General features: G+C 36.2%; 1 protein-coding gene across 7 annotated transcripts in view; it reads left to right on the top strand.

Annotated features, from left to right (window-relative positions):
* The first annotated feature begins 5,282 nt into the window (after positions 1–5,282).
* The window catches only part of LOC148942639 (kynurenine aminotransferase-like), a 181,620-nt gene continuing 164,256 nt past the window's right edge, over positions 5,283–22,646 (top strand). For 2 of the 7 annotated variants that reach the window (XM_089102660.1, XM_089102654.1), the window contains exon 1: positions 5,283–5,351. Coding sequence is in view for 3 of the 7 variants with exons in the window: in XM_089102657.1 (XP_088958783.1) it covers positions 18,281–18,339 (59 nt within the window). In the remaining 4 variants the exon portion in view is untranslated. Of the gene's footprint in view, positions 5,352–9,818; positions 9,836–12,331; positions 12,369–18,264; positions 18,340–22,646 lie in introns of those variants that run through there. The other 5 variants (XM_089102657.1, XM_089102659.1, XM_089102658.1 and 2 more) reach the window with 5 other exon arrangements.

Genomic DNA, 22,646 nt, shown 5'->3' with positions numbered 1-22,646 from the left:
GTTATTGCAGAAGACTCGCTGGCACCTAGCCTAATCCTGCAAAAAATAGCTTTTACCCAGGATGAATTAAATCGGACACAAGTGAATCTTACAGCTGAGATTTCCCGTCAAGTTAAGGCTAAACTATAAGACCCTGATACAGCAAATCAAGCAATTGATCTTATAGTAAAAAAAAATTCATGATGCTATTTCCATTGATTACAACCCAAAATTCCAAGAAATAGAAAAATCACTCAAAGGACTATTCGCAATGGTTAAAAGCTTGGAAAGCAGGATTTTGTCATTGGAATCGAAAGTGGATGATTTTGAACAAGAAAATATGTTGGATTGCTTAGTGATGAATGGAGTAAGGCAGAGGCCTGGAAATGATCTAAAGAAAGAATTATCGGTTATCATTAAAGACAAGATGCTGGTCCCTGGTTTTGAAGTCAATAATATTGTAAATGTTTATCGATTTAGTTTGAATGACTCTAACAATCAATCTAAAGTGTCTCCATCTCCAGTGCTAATACGCTTCATAAATGTGGAATTAGCTCGAGTTGTTTTCAAAGCAAAGATTAAACTAGCAAAGAGTGGAATATTTTTGTCAGAATCGCTAACAAAAAAGCGTCGTGAAATTTTAAATGCGGCAAGAGATAGCTTCGGTAAAATTTAATGTATGGACTGACCGCGGGCAAATTTTGGCAAAACCACCTGGTCAATCAATACCACGAAAGATTCGATCATTCTCGGATTGTGCTTAGATATGGTGTTTTTGTTGTTTTTTTCTTTGTTTTTCTTTTTTTTCGCATGTATTTTTTTATGATTTAATGCCATATCAAAATTTTGTTGAATTGTTTTTTTAATGGCAAATTTGAAACGCCCCCAGTTGTAGGACGACTTTTTGAGCTTGAAAATAACCCGTTAGATGTTTCAAGCATTATTAATAATTATATCGGACTTGATAAACTGACTGTTGAGAGGACTGGTGAGTCTGGTAAGAGGCCTTTTAGGTTTGGTGAAGTAGAATTGATGTTTCTTAGGTCACGATTGGCAGAAATTTCTTGGGGTGGTTTTGAGAGTTATTCTGATTTTTGTAATTTATTTGATACTTTTTATGATTCTATTAAAGATGCTGTTCTTGATATTTGTTCTGTTTAACCTTCTAATCATAAGTTTAAGAATGCTTTTCCTCTAGGATGACCCCTAGTCTACTTAGGAGTTGTAGGAGAAAAAATAATCTCTGGAGGGCCTTTAAGTCTGCTAGCCCTTCAATGAAAGCTATTTGCTTTCAGCGATTTAAAATTTATAGGAATATTCATAATTCTGTTTGTCGAAAGGCCAAGTCCCAGTATTATTTTAATTGTTTTTCAGATTGTGGTAAAGATATACGAAAAACTTGGCAGGTTATAAATTCCGTGCTTAGGCCCTCTTTTCAATCTCCATCAGCCCTTTCTTTTTGGATCTCGATGGCGAAATCATCGAAGGTGAACTGAATGTTCTAGATGCATTTACTTCATATTTTGCGAATATTGGTAAAAGGACCGCTTCGGCTTTTAGGTCTTCTCCTTCAGGATCCAACTTCAGATCTTATCTTGGGTCACCTTGTATGAAGTCAATGTTTTTGGAGCCAGCGACGGAGAAAGAAATTGCTAAAATTGTTATGGGATTGAAAAATTCTTCGTCATTTGGCCCTGATAATATTCCTACTAAAGTAATTAAATTCATGCTTCCTTCTATTATTTCTCCCTTAGCAAAACTTATTAACCTCTCCTTTCAGCATGGTATTTTCCCGAGTAGTCTCAAGCGTGTTCTAGTCATCATATTATATAAGGGGGGGGGCACGAAATGATCCAGTCAACTATCGGCCAATTTCTTTGCTGTTTGTGTATAGCAAAATATTTGAGAAGGCGATGCCTTTTCGTCTTAATAATTTTCTTACTTCTAAAGATTTTTTCACGATTTTCAATTTAGTTTTCGAGAAAATCATACAACTGAGCAGGCTTGTGCAGTTTTACTGAATTATCTCCACTCGGCCATAGACTCCCTTTTGATTCCTGCTGCTTTGTTTCTGGACGCTCGTAAAGCCTTTGATTCTTTAACCCAGATTGTTCTACTATTTAAACTTAATCATTTTGGCGTAAGAGGTAGTGCTTTTATTGGTTCAAGTCTTTCTTGTCTGGTAGAATAATTTCTGTTGATCTACTTTTTCGCTCACCATCAAGTGTTGACCAGGGGGTCCCTCAAGGGTCAGTATTAGGGCCGATACTGTTTTCAATTTATCAGGGCCGTATCCAGGATTTTTGTTCAGGGGGGGTTTTACTAATATTTTACTTTTTCCGGTTTTTTTTTACTAATTTTTGACTCAGTTTTCGACTAATTTTACTGATTTCTACCTAGGTTTTACTAATTTTCGACTTATTTTCGAGTCGGTCAAAAATTTCGGGGGGGGGGGTTCAAACCGGGTAACCCCCCCCCCTGGATACGGCCTTGCAATTTATATAAATAACCTAATTTTTGCAGTTAGAAATAAATATCCTCTTTATTGCTGTCGTCTATGTCATCCAACAGTCTCCCGTACCCATAACTATAGTTTGCATACCTCAGATTCTCTTGTTACTTTTGCCAATGATAACACCCTTATTACTTCTGGGAGAACAGAGGATGAGGTTCGTGCAAAGTTATTTGACCTCTTCGGGAAAGTTTCAATTTGGTTTGATGCTAACTCTCTTGCCTTACATGTTTCTATAACTAGTTTTTTTTAGTTTTTTCTCGTATATCCCAGGCTTGTCCTCAATTATCTGAAATTCATATATCCAAAGGCTTTATTAGTAGACCAAAGGATGGCCACTTCCGTTTCCTAGGTATCCTCCTATATGAAAATTTATCTTTTAAACACCACATTGATTTGATTAAAATGAAGGTATGCAGAAACCTCGGTATTCTAAAAGAAACTAAAACATATTTTCCAGGACCAATTCTAAGAATCCTATTTCATAGCTTAATTTATTCTTATGTTTCCTATTGTCCAGTCATATGGATTCCCTTCTTTTCTCAAACCGCTTTCGAATACTTACGATATAGCTATAAATCTTATCCAGGATATAAATCGTTCGGCAACTAAACTGTTACTTGATATTAAGAAACTTTATGTTCTTTCCTGTGCGTCTTTCGCTTTTCTTCAGCCCCATGGTGATATTCCTAGGTCCCTTGGGTTTACGTCTTCTTTTGTATCTGATCGGTCAAACTATCAACTCCGTAGTTCTCTGAATATCCAAATTCCCCATACACCAACAATAAGATCCGATTTTAATCCTCTTGTTGCGCGTCATTTGACATGCCACTTGTTTGGCACCTTCAAAAGACTGTAAAAGAATATTTGTTTTCATGTGATTAATTTTCTTTACTTTTGCCTGCTGCCAATAGTTTTTTGATTTGATTTTTTTTAATTTTTTTTTATAGATGTTGTGATTCATTGTAGTTTGATAAAGCTTATTTAGTGATCTCTCCTTGTTTATTTTTATTTTCCGTTTTATGAAGCAAATGCTTTACATGTTAAGAGTTCAAATGCTTATGTTTATACTGTTTTAATGTTAAGTGTTTAAATGTTTAAGGTTTATTTGATCTTTTCATAATCCCCCTCCTACAGGCCATGGAGCCTTTGTGGGGATTTGTAGATTGTTATGTAATTATTTTACTGATATATGGAAAATAAATCTATCTATCTATCTATCTATCTATCTGTTTAACTCCATCAATAATTTGATTCGCTTTGGAGCTTTTCTAGTATGTTAGCTAACCGATTTCGAGTATGATGGAACAAAATTCAGTAAGTATAATTCTTGACAGGAAACGTTTCAAAAGTAAGATAGTCAGCATCCAACTTTCTCTTGTTCTTGAAGGTAAATTAGGTTAGCATAAAAACTTTAGATACAGGCTCTAAAAAGGTTATTATACATCAAACAGTTCTTAGTAACCGCCTGTAAGTAGGAAGTTAGAAACTCTTCGAAACTCTAAAAAAAAAGAAATTTTAAGAGGAATTAATCCTTCAATAAAATTGGCCTTTCATGCCACGCTATAGTGACACTATAAATCAAAGATCTAATAAAAAAAACGGGATCGACAATACCCTCCAAAGCCTGTGGGCACGTGTTGAAAGTTATGCGCCAGGGGCATATAAGATTTTTATGGAAGGCAGCGTCGTATAAACTTCGGACTGGACCCATTTGATTTAAAATTAGAAATTCTAGTGCCCTTTTTAAGAGTGAAAAGGGCCTGAAGGGCAACTAGCCCCTACACCCTTTTTTCCCCAACTGCATCCAATCAAAATTTTGACATAGCCATTTTGTTCAAAATAGTTCAAAGATCAGATAACAAAACTTCTGGGTCGACACAACCACCAGAACTCGGGGGTAAGTGCTGTAAGCTATGGCCCAGGGGCATGTAAGGTTTTTATGGAAGGAGTCGTCTAATCTTCAGAGGGCGCTCATTTCATTAGAAATTGAAAGTTCTAGTTTCATTTTAAGAGTCAAAAGTGATCGGAGGGCAACTAGCCCCCCGCGCCCCTTTTAACCAAATGAATTCGATCGAAATGTTGAGATGGCGATTTTGCTCGAAATAGTCCATATGCCATATAAGAATGCCTTTGGGGCAGACCGATCTCTGCAAGCCGGGAGTCCAAGGTCGTAACTTATTCCCCAGGTGCATATAAGGTTTATGGATGTGTATGGTTACATAAACTTTGGAGGAGACTCATTTTATTGGAAATTGAAAGTTGTAGTTCTCATCTTAAGAGTCAAAAGTGATCAGAGAGCACACCCCCCGTCCCAAAAGTCTTTTCCAAAAAGGCATCCAGTCAATATTTTGAGATTGCCATTTTATTCAAAATAATTCAAAGGCCAAATAAATATACTAAGGTCAGATAAATATCCAAATAAGTTGGAAGAATTAAAAAAAAAACTAGAAAGCAAGCAATACAGAAAAATTTTGATTTTTCATGGTAAAGGAGTAGCCCAGCAATACAGAGAGTTTTTTAAAATGTTATTACTAATATTTAGATCTAGATTTGTGGCAATATAGAGGTGACATTAGAATCAGTGACCCTTATTTTGACTTTCCCAAACAAGAACCTGATAATTTCTTCATCCCTTAGATAAATCCTATATCATTTTCATACTCACAAAAGACATGTGCTGCCAACTCCTTAAATCCAAAAGAGCTAATGCAAAACAATTACTGATTAAAATTAGACAACATGCGATGTAATTTTTCTTGAGGTAGTTGATTGCATTCGCTTATCTAGCGTTTGATTCCTCAAATCAGTTGATTATCTAGTATAGAGCACTATCGTTGATTTTTAATCATAGATATTGGTGAGTGGCTTGCTTTTGAAACAAGGTTTTTTGGCTTTTTAAATTTTCAATTCTGCCAATTATTGATTTTATCTGTTAGATAGTTTTTTATTTCTAAAAATATCTTTCATAAGACCAAGTGGGCCGAACCCACCCTTTAGTGTCAAAAAATGAAAATAAACAAGCAAATACAAGCATGGAATTTGTTTCCAGAAAGTAAAAGATTGTAAATATTTCAACTGCCTCCCTTGCCTCTCCCCCCAAATGACGCCACTTGAGACCAGATTGGCTCTTCGAAAAAGAGAAATATAAGGGACTTTACCCTCATTGAAAATAACTCTTAGGCACCTTTTTTTGACTGCCTCTACTGTTTCTGACAATTCATTCGAGATACCGGGATGCCAAACAGGATTGGCATACTCCAGGATCGGGCGTACAAATGAAAGGTAAGTTCTCAAAGAATGGGATTTAGGACATTTACATTTTTTAAAGTGTTTAAGGGGGGAAATGTGGTGTTTTTGCGTTTTTGAGGATCATTAACATGATGATCCTATTTTAACCCTTAACTGGCAGGGTAGGGCCTCTCAGACCCAGCGCTAAGTTTTTGGTCCATGTCGCTCTATTGGGTTATGCTAGGAGGCTGATAGCACGTATTTTCTTCGGACCAGTTGAGTTCTAAATTTCGGCAAAAGAACGTTTCAAAATCACTTGCAGGTGCGTAGATACAGGGCTCTGGGGTCCGATAGACCCCACCCTACAGCTTGTGTAACTTTTTTGTGGCATAGCAGAGAAACCAACTTTAGAATATTCAAGTCGGGCAGTGAAGATTGCGAAGGTCTGTTTGCAGATGATAGAACTGGGCGGTGCATTTTCCACGCTGCGATGAGCCTGAAGCGATCCATTATCTGAAAAACTATCTTCGATTCAATGATAGACACACACGTCACGAAAAAGGTCAACATCTAGCTCCCATCATAGAGGTGTTTGACCTCTCCATTGCAAATTGCGTAGCAAATTAGTTACTAGACGAGTGGTTGACGGTTGATGAAATGTTAGTTGCATTTAGAGGACATGAAAATTCAAAAAGTACATTTCTTCTAAATCGAACAAGTATGGAATGCAGATTCAATGTCTAGTGGTCTTGAAAACATTTTATGTTTCTGGTGTCTTTTTCTACATTGGAAAGGAAACACCTATGGTTGAAATCCAAAATGCTTCAGTTCAAAAGCGAACATGATCCTTGTCGATCACTTGAAGGGCTCGAACCCCAACATCACAGCCAGCAACTGGTTCACATCCTATGAGCAGATTTTAATACTCAGACACTTGGGAATAGCAGATGTAGGCACGGTGAACAAGAAAAAAAGAGGAAAATTTACACCTTTTCCTTGCTAGTCATACAAGGCAACCCGACTCGTCCATCTTCAGAATTAGAGAACATCGAACCTGGTGTCATATGTTCCAAAGAAAAAAAAAAGTAGTCATTCTTGCTTCGTCGATCTACTTTTCAGCAGCGACTAAGTAGTAAACCAGAGATCATTATGACGCACAACGCAACAAAAAATGGAGTGGACTTTCTAGATCAAAAGTTGTCCACTTATATGACTAGCTGCCACACGAGAAGATGGTCCAAGGAGGCGGGGCATGCAATCATAAACATAGCTGAAGTTAATGCCATCGACTTTCTGAGCTGCTCAACACCCCAAAAAAAATAATTGACCCGAACAAAATGCTGATAGAGTTAAGATGATCCCTCATCAAATCACAACTTAGGATCACAGCAAACCTCCAAAGGATTCCACGAGCACTGCTTAATTTGACCAACCTAGGATTATTTTCAGCTGAGAATGTCCCCCAGGTGTCTTTGCCAGGTTCTAAGCACCGAAAAGGTCGTTGCATCATTTACCCCCTAATAAAGGACAGAAAATACAATTATACCTGCAGTTCGTGCCAAAAAAGTCTGTGTATGGAGCTTTCCTAGTTCCTATGGGTTCCATTACAACTGAACCATAGTGTAACTGAACCCCAAGCAACTGAACCACTGTAACTGAACCCCTGGCAACTGAACCACCATACAACCAAACCCCCATGCAACTGAACCACCATGCAACTGAATTCTTGTGTAACTGAACCCTCGTGCAACTGAACTTCATTTAACTCAACCCTCGTGCAACTCAACCTCCGCGCAACTCAACCTTGTTTAACTAAACCCACGTGTAACTTAACACCCGTACAACTGAGCCCCGTGCTACGGAACAACCGTGCGGCTGAACCACAGTGCAACTGAACCACCTTGCAACTGAGCCACCGTACAACTGAACCACTGTAAAACCGAACCCTCATGTAACTGAACCCTCGTGCAACCCAACTCCTTTAGCCTACTCAGTTTCTCCGTATTCAGCCAATATGAGGCAATATTATTGGGTAAAACACAAGTTAGAATCCTTACATGTTCAATCTTGTCGGAATTGTTTGTTTTTTAAAGTCATGACATAAATGACTGTCAAAATGATTTACAAAACAGCTTTGTTTTGTTGTCACAAAAACAAAGAAAATCAACCGTCACAAACCCTTAAAGCAAGATTTATTTCTCATTTTATGTCTGTTAATGGGGATTCCCTTTACCCTGTCACTGATTACGGGTCTAGGCGTATACCTACCCATGTAAAATGCCCCCCCCCCACGGAAAACCAGTTCCTGGAAAATATCTCTTCGCGGAAAATATGGTTTTAGAAATTTGAGAATTTTATTTGTCATATATTTTAGTTTAGTAGAGAAGTGCTAAGGAAAGTGAAAAGAGGAATTTAGGTGTAATCCTTGCCCCCCCCGTGAAAAATTTCTTCTCATAAAAAATCCCCCCCCCCCTTCAGAAAACTCCCACGCAAAAAATGTCCGTATGTTTCCCAAGAACAAATACTATCTGTAAGTAATGGACAGATTACAAAACTTAGAGGCACTTAAACTTCTCCAATAGGGTTCTCTGATTGTTCTATAGTTAGAGAGACGGGGGGGGGGGGATACCTCAAAGGGTGCATTTTAAGGCCAAAACATCTCAACTCTCATTGAGCTTTCAGATAAATACAGGAATAACCTTAAAGGAGAGACGAGAGAAGGATGGAGGTAGAAATTGTTCATAATCCCCAGGCAGCTGTAGTCTTTTTTATAAGTCGAAAGTGATTGGAGACAAACCAGTCGCAAGAGGTGTTGTTTAGGGAGAGATTTTCCACGGTTTTTTTTCTGGCGGGGGTGAGATATTTTCCGCGAGGTGGTATTTCTTGGGGGTATTTTCCGCAGGGTTTTCTTTATAGCGGGGGAGGGGGAGAGGGGACATCGACTCCCACTGTCCACATACCGTAATGGTTTTTATCACTTTGCTTATTTTGTTGTTTTCATTTTGTGATGTTTTCAACTCAATTTTCTTCCTGAATTGGTTGTCTTCGTCAATGTCCCCTAGGTTCAGTCTACTCATACTCATAGTTAATTATCAATTGAAGAAAATCAACTTTTGGTCTATTTCGGGGTGTCAAAAACCGATGCAGCCGAAATTAATTTAAAACTTGTAGTTAATACATTACATGCGCTTTCTTTAAATTAAGTAAAAGTTTCTTCCTAAAAAACAATTTTTCGAAGTAAAGTAAAGAGCCATATTAAATGTAAGACTAGCAGAAATAAATTCCTGTTATAACTCAAGCTCAAAATGGCCAGAAATCACTACATAAAGATAAATGAAACCCAAAACCAACAGAAATTAAAATAAACGATCATAGGAAACATGGGGGTTTTGGGAAAACAGAAAACATGGAGCTATAGAGTTACACACCGAAACCCCGTTCAAACAAACCCCCATTTAACGCAAGCACCCAACACTCATTTAAATCAAGCCCTGTTTCACTGAACTCAAGTCAAGGCCTAAAAATAAGCTTGAACTATGGCTGATTAAAAACTCAAAATTTATTTTTCGCTTTGTTCGCAGTTTTAACTTTTATTCCTCATCACTGTAACCCCCTAAACCCTCTAATTTGAGTGAAAATTTCAGGATTTCACCTATCACCAAATCATGGCCCGATAAAATGTTTGTTTTGGTTTTATTGCAAACTATGTTCAATTAGGACTTAGATAAGGATGCTTCAAAGGGCAAATAAAACATCGAATTTACAACCGGTCACAAACAGGGTTGCCACCAGTAGGACAAACGTGCTATTTTAGCACTATTTCATTATGTGTAGCACTGTAGCACGTGCTCAGGGCTGCTAAAGTAGTGCTACAATAGGACGAAAGTTCTACTTAAGGACTATTACAGTCAATTTTCAAACTTTAGCACCGAAATTCGCTGTGTAGCACGCGATTTGGGCAATGGTAACACTTTAGGAACTGACCACGGTGGCAACACTGTTTCCAAGGCTCTTTCAGTTTGACTTTTAAAGTTACGTAAGAGTATTTTGTTGTGTCTGTGTCATTTATTCATTCTAATGTCTGAATTTGCTATAACTAAATAAATGTCGCAAGTATGTTACATAGGTGCTCCTGTACTAACAAGACTCTTTTATATAGTGCTAGTTTGGTTAATACTAATGAAATAAAATAAAATAGGATGAATATATAATAGTTTAGAAACAAATTTGGGCTACATATTTGCACATTGGGGGGTTGGGGGTAAAGCATAGCATATATTATTGCGTAACCTAACCTAAACTAACCTCCCCCCCCTAAACCCCAAAAAACAACAGTTTAAATATCGTATAAGCAATGAAAACCACGTTATACATTGTATTACTCTATAGCGGTGTCTTGAATTATCCCGTCATAAACGGTTTTTTCGCGACTGGTTTCCATTGCAGTATATAAAAGAGTCCGTTTAGTACAGGAGTACCGTTACATATAAATGTTCAGCTAATTTTGTAAATAAAAGATGTCCATGCAAATTCTGCTCCCCATTTTTCTGCATACAGCTCGAGTGGACATTGTCCGTCATGAGTCAACCCAAAAATCTCAATCATCCCTCAGTTCTATGACAATCTAGCTTAGATCTGCCCTAGGATAGATAGATGGATGATAGAGTATCTATCAACAAGTGAAAATGACATCATTTTTATACAATCCTGATAAAGGCTTATGCCAGCTTTGCCTCTCACTCAGACTATCTGTCTTGGATTTTTCTCCAATTAGCCATGGCTTGATGGCAACTTGAGTAGTGTCTAATAGTAGTGTCATAGTTTTAGAGGTCGTAGTAGGAGCAGTAGTAGCAATAATAGTGTTATAGTAATAGTAACAGTAGTATCAGTAGCATTAATAGCAGTAGTAGCAGTAGTATACATGTTGTCTTTTGGTCTGTTGAACATCTCCCTCATGATGCCCCAGAAGTTTCATCTTGATACGCTAAGCCATTCTAAAAAATTGCTCATACACCTGTATCAGTAAATTGTATGCACTTAGTAACTTTTTGTTTACTTCAACATTCCCCCCAACGTTTAGTTCAAAAGTCTTCTCAACATTCTCTGAAAATCTCACTTTGGTCTTGCCCTTCGTCTTTTTTGAAAGCAAAGGTGAAACATGCTCACCTTTCTCAATAACATATACTATATGTAAACAATGGCCGGATTGCCTAACTTTCGGCCATTGTCCTGAAGGCTAGGGGTGGGGTGGGGTCGGACATTTCCAAAGAAATAATAACTGGACCTTTCAACCATGCTGAACAAAATGGCTATAATAAAAATATGTATTGCATGTTTTTGGGGAAATAATGGGGGGGGGGAAGGCTGTTTGCCCTCCAATCACTTTTGCTTTTTTAAAACGAGCACTATAACTTTCAATTTCCAATCAAATAATAAAACGTGACTGATAAACATGATTCACAGCAACCCCCACAGTCCCCGGAGCAAGGGCAGTAGGTTATTGCAAGTTACCCCTTATTAAAATTTAAGGTTTTTATTGAAGGGGTGGTCGTACAAACTTTGGAGGAGGCTCGTTCGATTGGAAATCGAAAATCCAAGTTCAATTTTGAAGAAGCAAAGGTAATCAGGGGACAATCAACATCTTTCTCTTAACTGCTATTTTTTCCCAAATACATCCGATTGAAGTTAAAAAAACAAAAACATATTGCTAAAAACAGTCTAAAAGTCAAATAATCATGCTTCCAGGGTTAGCATTCCCCCCCAGCAGCTCCTAGGGCAAGGGCTGTAAGTTAAGCTAGTTGATCATTGTTAACACATAAGGTTCTTATGGAAAAAAAAATTTTGTGAACTTTTGGGAGGGGGAGGGCTCATTTGACTGGAAATCAAAAGTTTCAGTGCACTTTTTAAGAGTTAAAAGTGATCGGAGGGCTTCCACTCCGCCCTCTTTTTTCCCCAAGTGCAGACGATCTAAATTTTGAGATAGCCATTTTATTTAGACAAGTTCAAAGGTTAAATAACTATGCCTCCAGGGTTCACAACCCTCCGCCCCTGGTTCAAGGGTTGTAAGTTAGGCGAGTTGCCTATTGTTAACATATAGGTTTTTGTTTTACCAAGACCAAGGGGAATGTTTGATCCTAGAAATAAGTTTGATCCTAGAAATGGTATATTTCTAGGATACCGTGCAAACTTTAAAGAAACATAAAAAAGAATGCTAAACACGATCAAAAACATTTTTTCCTTTACTCATTGTGTAAAGGAAATACCAGCAATATCTAGAATGGCTGATGGTATCAGCCGTGACTTCGTTCGGAAACTATTTAGGAGCATCTTAAAAAAAAATAAAAAGGTACTGATCTGGTTTCAAAGAAGACGTATCTGCAATGTGTCGAGAAGAGCTGAGAATATAAACCTGAGGGCGTGACGTTTAAACTTTCAATGTATGTTGAAGGAATGTTGAAAAAAGAGGCTGGAGTTCAACCAGTCCCCCTCCCAATTCCTTTATAATTGAATTCTCCCCAAAGACATCTGATCAAAATTCTTTATCTAGATCAACAAAGTTCAAATATTTTCAACACAGAGGCTTATTACTCAACGTTCAGAAAGGTCTGATTCATCTGAAGAAAAGGAAAATACACCTGCTTTAATGGTTTGTGACATCTGATCTTCTTTTTTTTGCGAAAATAAAACAGAGATTTTTTAATGAATGATCTCGATAGGCGTTTATATCGTGACTTAAAAAACAAACAATTCCAACAAGGCTGAACATGTAAAGATTCCAACTTGTGTTTTACCTAGTGATATTGACTCACATTTTTAGAATACTGAAAAACTGAGTTCAGTGATTCAGTTGCACAAGGGTTCAGTAACACGAGGGTTCAGTTGCACGGTGGTTCAGTTGCACGTTGGTTCAAATGCACGGTGGGTTAGTTAGACGGTGGTTCAGTTGCACGGTGGTTCAGTTAAAGGTGGTTGAGTTGCACGGGGGTTCAGTTGCACGAGATTTTTGTTAAATGGGGTTCAGATGCATGGTGGTTCAGTTACACGAGGGTTCAGTTGCACGGGGCGTTCGGTTATACTGGGGATCGGTTGCATGGTGGTTCAGTTGCATGGTGGTTCAGTTACAGGGGTTCAGTTGCTTGGGATTTTAATTCAAATAAAAACTCTTTAATTCAAAATAGATGCCTGAGCTTATGAATTGGGTCACTCTACTGACACTCAAGGCAAGCGAACCCCGTTAGTCTATTGACTGGACGCTTTCTTGCCTGCAATTCCAGGCGACTTAACTGCCATATGTCAATTCTAAAACTTGGTCAACCTTCCTGAGACTCTAGGTAGGCGTACCTTTCTAAAATCTAACGCACAAGTATTTGTCCAAGAAGAGAGTTATACCTGCTCCCGCCGTTTACCAAAATTCTTGGAAAACTATAGGTCTCCCCTTTCGCACGTATGTCCAGGGGACTCGTTGGTCATGTTTCGATCCTAAAATGGCAGTCTGCCTGAAACTCGAAACGGGCAAGCCTATTAGGTTTAGGTCACTTTTCGCCTGTGAATGAAATTCAGTCCTACATTTTGCATACAAGTCCAGTGGGAAATACTTTAGTATTGCCCTAGGATGGATGGATGATGGACTAACTATCAACAAGTGAAAATGACATCATTTTTATACATTATAGTATTACAGTATACAGTATAGTTTATATACTATAAGATTCTCTTCCGTATACACGTCAGAGAATCCACAAGGAGGTAAGCAAAATTATTGTCTAGTGAGCTCCAATTTTCTGAGTGTGAGATATTTTATAAATACTAGGCTAAGTTCCAGAAGACACTAGGCTGGAAAGGGGAGGCACAAAGGCTCCCATAATATTGACTTTTTGGTTAGGGTTCCTCCCCCCCTTCCTAAACCTTTGGTTATTTGAGGCTTCTTCCACAAGTTTTAAGTTTCTGGGAAGAAATTAATTTTAGCTTATTTTAACCTTTAAAACGCTGTTTTTGTCTAGATAGCTCGAGCCTTGACTAAGTGAAATATACAACCGGAAATATGAAACCAATCACCCAAAATAGAATAAAATCTAATAAGAGTCCTAAGTTATTTACGCGGGTATTTTCCGCCTCTAGTCAATTTTAATTAGATCTCGTATCCTTTAATTAATCACAAAGGATCTCAGGGTTATCTCAAGCTATCAGTAAGACTCAATCCTTTATCAGTATCAGCAATTGGCAACCCTTAAAGGGGAATTCTCGCCCTAACTAAAGTTTAAGTCCAGGTTGCTCAAAAGATGTAAATATTAATTTAATTCAAATAGGATCTTTCATTTGGACCAAGCGACAGAAATGTCTCAGAAATTTACAACTCTATTTAAGTGTTATCTTTAAAGGGAATTTAGACAGGCTAGCGGTTGCTTTTTATCCTAGTTAAAAAGAACTTCAGTTGCTCAGTTCCTGGCTTCCGAGGCAAAACTACCTCGATTTGTCTCTGATCCGTACATTTTATCTAACTTGGTACTTGATTCGCTTAGCGACCTTTCCCCTGTCCTTTTAGCCAATCGCCAACCTTTTCGTTAAAAAGTAGTTTTTTTTTCAGTATTTCGATGCCTTGATTCTAAAGCTTGAAATGTCGTAACATTTAGGACATTCCTATCTGTTTTATACCAGACTGGTCTAGATTGGGTCTTTAAATATATATTGTGGGCTCAAGTGTAGTTCAATGCTTAAACAAAGAAATGTTTTTGAAGATTTATGACTGTGTATACAAAGAGAAGGTATTTTCACAATTAAATTAATTTGAAATATTCGGTTTACTTCTGATCTGTTGCAGCAAAGGGGATTCCACATTTTACAGAAATTGAGTTACCAAATTTATACGAAAATAAGGCCTCCTTAAATTGGTTAACTGATCTTCCCCATTAAGCGTTCTCTGAAAGCTACAACCTAACACCAAAATCTATTCTTGCGATGCGTCCTTTTACAATCTGCATGTACATAGCGTGATTTGTAAATTCCCCTGAAAATTCTTTCAAATTTTCACCTTCATATGCGAAGCTTTAATAGCACTAGTGTCATAGTTGTAGATGTTGTAGTAGGAGCAGTAGTAGCAATAATGGTGTTGTAGTAATATTAACAGTAGTATCAGCAGTATTAATAGCAGTAGTAGCAGGTACATGTTGTCTTTTGGTCAGTTGAACATCTGCCTCATGATGTCCCGAAAGTTTCATCTTGATCTATATGTAGCAATCCGCATGCACTTAGTATGGTTTGATTTATTTCAATTTTCCCCTCAACGTTTCCTCAGACGTTCCTGATTAGATTTAGTTCAACAGTCCTTTCAACATTCTCTGAAAAGCTCACCTTCGTCTTTTTTGAAAGCAAAGGTCAAACATGCTCAACTTTCTAAAAACATATGCTATATGTAAACAATGGATGTGTTGCCTAACTTACAGACATTGCTGGGGGGGACTGGACATTTCCAAAGATATAATAACTGGACCTTTCTACCATTTTGAACAGAATGGCTGTCTTAAAAATTTGCAATGTATGTGTTTGGGGAAATGATGGGGGAGGTTGGTTGTCCTCCAGTCACTTTTTCCTTTAAAAAAGAGCACTAAAACTTTCAATTTTCAATCAAATAATAAACGTGATTGACAATAACCCCCACAGTCTCGTGTAAGGGCTGTAGGTTATTGCAAGCCACCCATTGTTAAAATTTAAGGTTTTTTATAGCAGGGATGGTCGTACAAACTTTGGAGGAGGCTCGTTCGATTGGAAATCGAAAGTTCAAGTTCAATTTTGAAGAATCAAAGATAATCAGAGGGCAATCAGCATCTCCCTCTTAACTGTCATTTTGTCCCCAAATGCATCCGATCATAGTTAAAAAAAAAAAAAAAACATTTTGCCAAAAATAATCTAAAAGTCAATTAATCATGCCTCTGGGGTTAACAACCCCCCTAGCAGCTCCTAGGGAAAGGGCTGTAAGTTAAGCTAGTTGCTCATTGTTACCACATAAGGTTTTTATGAAAAAACTTTGTGTATGAACTTGGGGAAGGGGGAGGCCTCATTCGATTGGAAATCGAAGTGCACTTTTGATTCTCACAGCTCCAGTACACTTTTTAAGATTCAAAAATGATCGGAGAGCCACCCCATTCTCTTTATTCCCCAAGTACCTCCGATATAAATGTTGATATTGCCATTTTGTTTAGAACAGTTCAAAGATTAAATAACTATGCCTCCAGGGTTCACAAACCTCCGCCCCTGGTGCAAGGGCTGTAAGTTATGCTAGTTGTCTGTTGTTAACACATAAGTTTTGTTCGTTTTTTACAAAGAAAAAAGGGCATGTTTGATCCTATAAATTAGAAAAAGCATGGAGTATTAAGGTCAAGCTTTAAAGAAATATCAAGAAGAGTGCTAAATACAATCAAAAACATTTTTTACTTTATTGGTTGTAAAAAGGAAATACCAGCAATATCTCGAATGGCTGATGGTATCAGCCGTCACATTGTTCGGAAAATATTTAGGAGCATCTTCAGCTAAATCAAAAGGTACTATGTGCATCCTGTTTTAAAAGAAGACGGATCTGCAATGTGTCGAGAACAGCTGAGGATAAAAACCTGAGGGTGCGAAGTTTAAACTTTCAGGGTATATTGAAGGAATGTTGAAAAAAGGCTGGAGTGCAACGAGTCCCCCCTCCCATATCCGTTTTAGTGGCAATCTCTTCTAAGACATCTGATCAAAATTCGTTATCTAGATTCACAAAGTTCAATTATTTTCAACACAGAGGTTTATTACTCAATTTTCAGAAAGATTCCAAATTGTGTTTTACCTAGTGATAATGACTCATATTTTTAGAATATTGAAAAACCGAGTTCGATGGTTCAGTTGCACGAGGGTTCAGTAACACGACGGTTTAGGTGAACGTGGTTCAGTTGCACGGTGATTGAGATGCAGAGTTGTTCAGTTGGGCGAAGGTTCAGTTACACGGTGGTTTATTTCCATAGGGATTCAATTGCACGGGAGTTCAATTAGACGGGGGTTCAGTTTGATGGGGTTGAGTTGCATGGGGGTCCAAATGCACGAGGGTTTTGTAAAATGGGGTTAAGTTATACGGTGGTTCAGTTACACGAGGGTTCAGTTGCACGGGGGTTCAGTTATACGTTGGTTCAGTTGCACGGTGGTTCAGTTGCTTGGTGGTTCAGTTACAGTGGTTCAGTTGATTGGGGTTCAGTTACACAGTTGTTCAGTTGCACGCACACCGTAGGAACTTCATCTGATATTTTTTCCAGGATATCCATTGGGCTTTAGATCATCAACAAATTTCCATCCATCAGACAAGTCCACACCAAGGCTATTGATGACTGCGAGGAAAAAATAAATTATACTTAAGAGGGCTCCTTAGGGCAGTCCATTACCAATTGAGAAGGGTTCAGAATATACATTCAGAATATACATTTTTAAATCTTCCTATTTTCTTTTTTTTTCTGTTTGCTTTCCATGTTGTTTGTTCTGATCTGGTTTGTTTTGTTCAAAAAATGTGAACGCGTTTCCTTCTAATTTTCTCTTAAAGTGCTGAAGAAAAGAAACAGTTTGCCTCCCTAAAAATCTTTGTCTTGTTTCGTCTAGTATTTTTGTAAGCCTAGAAATGAAACATTCTTAATCTTCTTTTCCTTAATTTTTTTTCCTAAGACATTTATACTATTTAGAAATTTTATTTGTCCAAAACATTAATATTAAGGTTGTTTATAATTGTAAAAATTAAATTGGGCCTAATACACCATTGTAAACTGGGAGAGCATTAGAATATGTCTTTAGGTAGTTGGTTTGGTGTTGCATTGTGTTATTAGTAGTAGAAGTATGTAACTATTTGTGCTCAAATGGAAAGGAAAGACAATAATTTTAATTGAATGGGAATCAAGTCGAAATTCATTTAAGAGCTTTGTGCTACAAAATTGAACCAGGAATTCGGTCTTTTAAGTTTACTGGATATTTTGTCCATAAGATGGACAGCATAATGGATGGGGGATATAGAACAGAGGTTTCTGAATTGCATAATCTCAGCTTCTGGGATTATCTTAGCTTTCAGTTAATCAGCTAAAAAAAAAAAAAATGTAACTTGGAGAAAGTGAGAGTAAGTGTAATGGGTAAAGCACCGTCAAAATATCGCTCGCTATCTTTCTTTTCGGATTTAAAAATTTGTTTCTAACATGTTTTTGTAGCAAATTAGATTTGGACATGTTACCTTACTAAGGTTGATTTATCTTTAATACTAAACCCAAAAGTGGATCTCTGATGGATCTCTTCCCTCCTTTGGAGATGGAGAGCTTCAATAAAAAAATTTCACACAAAAATGTATTCTTAGTACAAAATAATTGGCAAATTTTGCTTAAATGTACCATTGCATCGGAATGTTTTCAGCAGTAGCTTACCATGTGCATTTTCTTTCTGTTTTCATGACTTTCTTGTTTTATTTATATTAGATTTTGACCTATGCCGAGAAGGTCTACTAAATTCCTTCAGTTCAATCAGTTCCAAAGAATTCTTTTCTGTTTCAGCGTATCATCATCAAGCATGAGTGGAGGTAAATTTGAACTCGCTGATAAATACAAAGGACTGGAGACCAATGTGTGGTTAGTTGACAATGTTTGATATTTTTATAAATTGTTGAAAGGCAAGCACTTGGGAATCTATTTCAAAGGGGTGGGGACTGGCACATGTTTCAATTCGAAATAGAAATAACGAATATATATATATATATATATATATATATATATATATATATATATATATATATATATATATATATATATATATATATATATATATATATATATATATATATATATATATATATATATATATATATATATATATATATATATATATATGTATATATATATATATATATATATATATATATATATATATATATATATATATATATATATATATATATATATATATATATATATATATATATATATATATATATATATATATATATATATATATATATATATATATATATATATATATATATATATATATATATTTATTCACAAAGACAATGATCCTTCTCACATCTCAGTGGTTATCATGGTGTAAATCTCCATTATTTACGGTTTGAACAACTTGACTGCCTACTCACGGGTTCCAGCCCCTTGCAACTTCTTTTTGCTCCCTAGTTTAAAGACTGTTCTTGGAAGACGGAGATTTTCGTCGAGTGGGGATGGTATGACCTTTGTAAGCAATTATTTGGCAGAGAGACGCCGAGTAATATTTGGAATACAACTCAGTATCTGGGTAGTGTCTTGGTGATAGGAGCATTGTATATAGTTTCAAGAAAAGTATAAAAAATTTCATAGACTACAATACCTTTGGATTTAAAATTAGAATAAAAAAATAAACAAAATCGGGTGTAATTTTTCAACAAGACAGTTAAAAACAAAATCCAAAGGTTTTTTTTCTGGCACTAATAATCCTAAAAGTCCAATTATTTGGCAGAGAGAGACGCCGAGTAGTATTTGGGATATTACTCGGTCTCTGGGTATTGTCTTGGCGATAGGAGCATTGTATATAGTTGCCAGAAAAGTATAAAAAATTTCATAGACTACACTACCTTTGGATTTAAATTAGAATAAAAAAATAAACAAAAACGGGTGTAATTTTTCAACAAGACAGTCAAAAACAAAATCCAAAGGATTTTTTTTCTGGCACTAATAACCATAAAAGTCCGATTATTTTGGTTTCAAGTCTGGAAGCCTTTAACGGGAATGGAACAACCTAAAATACTTAGTTTAAACAAAGCATATAAGAAAAGTGAAAAGAAAAATCCCGACATTCTACAAAGACAAAATCAAAACAAAAGAAAAAAGAATCTAAATAAAGTCGAGTTTGATAATTCAATTTTTTATAGCACAAGGCTGGTCAGAGCAAGATATCTGTCTGATAATGGAATATCAGATAGAATGTTTGTCTCCTTCATTGTCTTTTTAAAAAATATATCGGTTTTTAATGTTTTTACTTGTTTTAATTGTACAAGGAGACTATGTTGCACCGCCAATTGGGACTGTAGAGTCCAGTGCTGTATCCATACTTAAAACTATTTTGAAAAATAAGTTTCTTTTCCATTGTCTTATTGAGAAATTATATCCGTTTTTCCAAATTTTCATTTTGTTTACAAATTAGATCTGCCATTCTCGCTGTATTTCTAAACCATAACGCTTTTGAAGCCTGCTGCTATAGCCTATAATTAGTAAAGAAAGACGTCCTGGTAGTTACAGGTAATTTCGTTGAAAATTTTCAAATTAGAAGTTTTCATCCTGATTGGAGAAGTTTTGCCAAATAGTGTCTTGAAACTACTTTCAAGAGCGTGCTCATACGAAAAGTTTTGCGACAGAACATTTGTGAAAAGCCTCCTTGATCAACTGAGAATCTCCATGAAACAGTACAAACGGCTTTACTCACCGTGGAGAATTCCAAAGATGCTTGAAGCTGTTGTTTTTGCTGCTTTTTTTCCATTTTTAATACTATGAGTTTATTCCAATTGTCGCAACTGATATGTAGTACAGGCAAACTAGCTAAAAATATGGGTCGACCCCAAACAAATTAAAGCAGAAATGATTTTTATACCATGTTGTAGAGAGAGAGAGGAAAAAAAAAAAAAAAACAAAATCAACAACATATCCAAAGTTGCGCATTCTAGGTTGACGCAAAACTAGTTTTTTTTGCCTTTCGTGTCAATTTTTTCAGCTTTTTCTAAGAAAAAATGAACCATCGATAAATGTTCGTTTTTCTTTATATGAAGTACCGTCCCGATGTAAAATGAAGAGTTTAGCTCGAAAATGAAAGCTAATTTGGTGTAAAATGTACCAGAAAAAAGTTTCATAATCATCAATATGCGATTTTACCCTTCTCATTGTTGTGACTTCTTTTTTACCATACTATCAGAAGACAACTATTCTAACATAAAATGATGAGCTGAGCCCAAAAATTAAATCAACCTGTGTAATGTCTACTTGAAAACCCATTTCATATTAATCAATATTCACTTTTTTATTTCCATTTGACATGTTTCTTTTAACACTTTTTGTCCACCAATTCGTCGATTGTTGATGAAAAAAAAAATAAGTGGCCTTATAAATTATGCTTGGCTCGTTTAGAAGACCAGTTTCACCACTACACTACTGTCATTACGTTCGTATGCAATAATTTATATCAACGTTTCTTCCCACGCTTTGTCCAAGTGATTTGTCGGAAAAAGCCGTAAGCTAAAAAGTAACAATCGAAAATTACCCTGAGTAATCATTTATTATGTCACGTTAATGCCCGTGTCTGATATCTTGCCATCTATAGATACAAAAATGTCATTCGATATATCCGTCACCTAACAAGCTAAAAAAAGTTGCACTGCAAATGTTTATCAAGTTTCACCTCACCGACTATCGAGCCTTTCAGAATGAAATGCCTGTGATCAGACGTTCTGATAGATTCTGGGTTGGGCTCTCCACGGATCTTGTTTTTTGAGCAAGAGCTCCTGCGTTGTCTCAAAACGGCTTGTGGTCTTATCGATGGAAGTTATCGATGGATTTGCACTTTACTGAAAAAAATATAAATGTTTTTACTTTTATAACTTTAATAAATCAAATAATACTAACATTTTGATAACTAAATATCAGTATATGTATATTAAACTGAAAATGCACATTCATTTGTACTTTTTTCAGTAAACTACAAATTATTTTCTGGCCTTGGGAAGGCATAGGGGTTTTGAGCCAAACTTATGTTAATTTCTGCTCCTTTTGAGTTTTACTCGGCTATTTATTGTAATTTCTGTTCGTTTTGAGTTTCATTTATTTATCGATGCTGTTTTGTGGTAGTTTCACGCTTGGTAGATTATTTGATTTTATTTTTGCTCATTTTTTGTTTAATGAAGTTCTTTAGTTTTCTTTGAAAAACTTATTTTGTACAAAAAGTTTTTTTTAATTAATTTTTGTTCGTTTTATATTGACATAGTCTTTTCAGAGAAAAAGAAAATAATACTTTAAATCTTTTCGTTTTTTAGAGATTTATAGTTTGGCCGGCTATTTGTATGCTGTAGAAAAAATTTCAGCAATTTTCAACAATATACACCCTCTTAAAAATCTGGACACAAATAGAAGTGTTTAATTTAGTTTCATACCTTGTCTAGTTGACCTGAAATGGAAAACTTGATATTCGCAAAAAAAAATCTGTTTACTTTCTTTGATAGCTTGGATACACTTACGCTATTTTGATTTGGTTAAATTTTAAGAGCAGAGGCAGCCCCAAAAGTTTGAACATAAAACTCTCAGTCGTTCTTGGGATACTGCTGAGATGCCTTATTTGGAATTAGAATTATCACAGTGCATTTTGATTTAATCTTATGGAAACATTTAGTTTTTAAACATAAAGTCAAATGGGAGGGTGGGCGTGGGAGGGGGAGTAGTTTTCCTCCAATCACTTTCGACTGTTAGAAAGGGCATCAGCCCTTTCTATTTTCAATCGTATAATGGAGGGGGGTTTCGATTAAATATTTTTAGGGGGGTTTTCAGTTAAAGGTTTATTCTTATTCTTTCAGTAAATTCTTTATATAGGAAATTTCAATTAAACCTTTTGTTGGTGGTTCGCGAGTAGCATACCATAGTAGAGGGGGAACTACATATGGTGGGGGCTTAAATCAGCGGTTTAAATGGGGAGCATATATTAGTAGCCGTACTGAGTCGAAATCAGATTGAAGGGATTCAGGTTCCCTTGAGAGCGATTGGAGCCACTAGGACTAACTATCTTGAGAAATACTAACATAAAGAGGAATAAATAAGAAAGTAATGTATTTATTTTTAATCACATGATCGGTACAAAGCTTGTCAGGAATATCAGAAATACTTCACAGTCATAAACCCTAAGATAAAATTGTTGT

The sequence above is a fragment of the Artemia sp. Qi Xiang Cuo genome, chromosome 16, assembly GCF_049724085.1.
Source record: "Artemia sp. Qi Xiang Cuo chromosome 16, ASM4972408v1, whole genome shotgun sequence".
Lineage (NCBI taxonomy): Eukaryota > Metazoa > Arthropoda > Branchiopoda > Anostraca > Artemiidae > Artemia > Artemia sp. Qi Xiang Cuo.
This window is presented reverse-complemented; position numbering and strand designations above follow the sequence as displayed.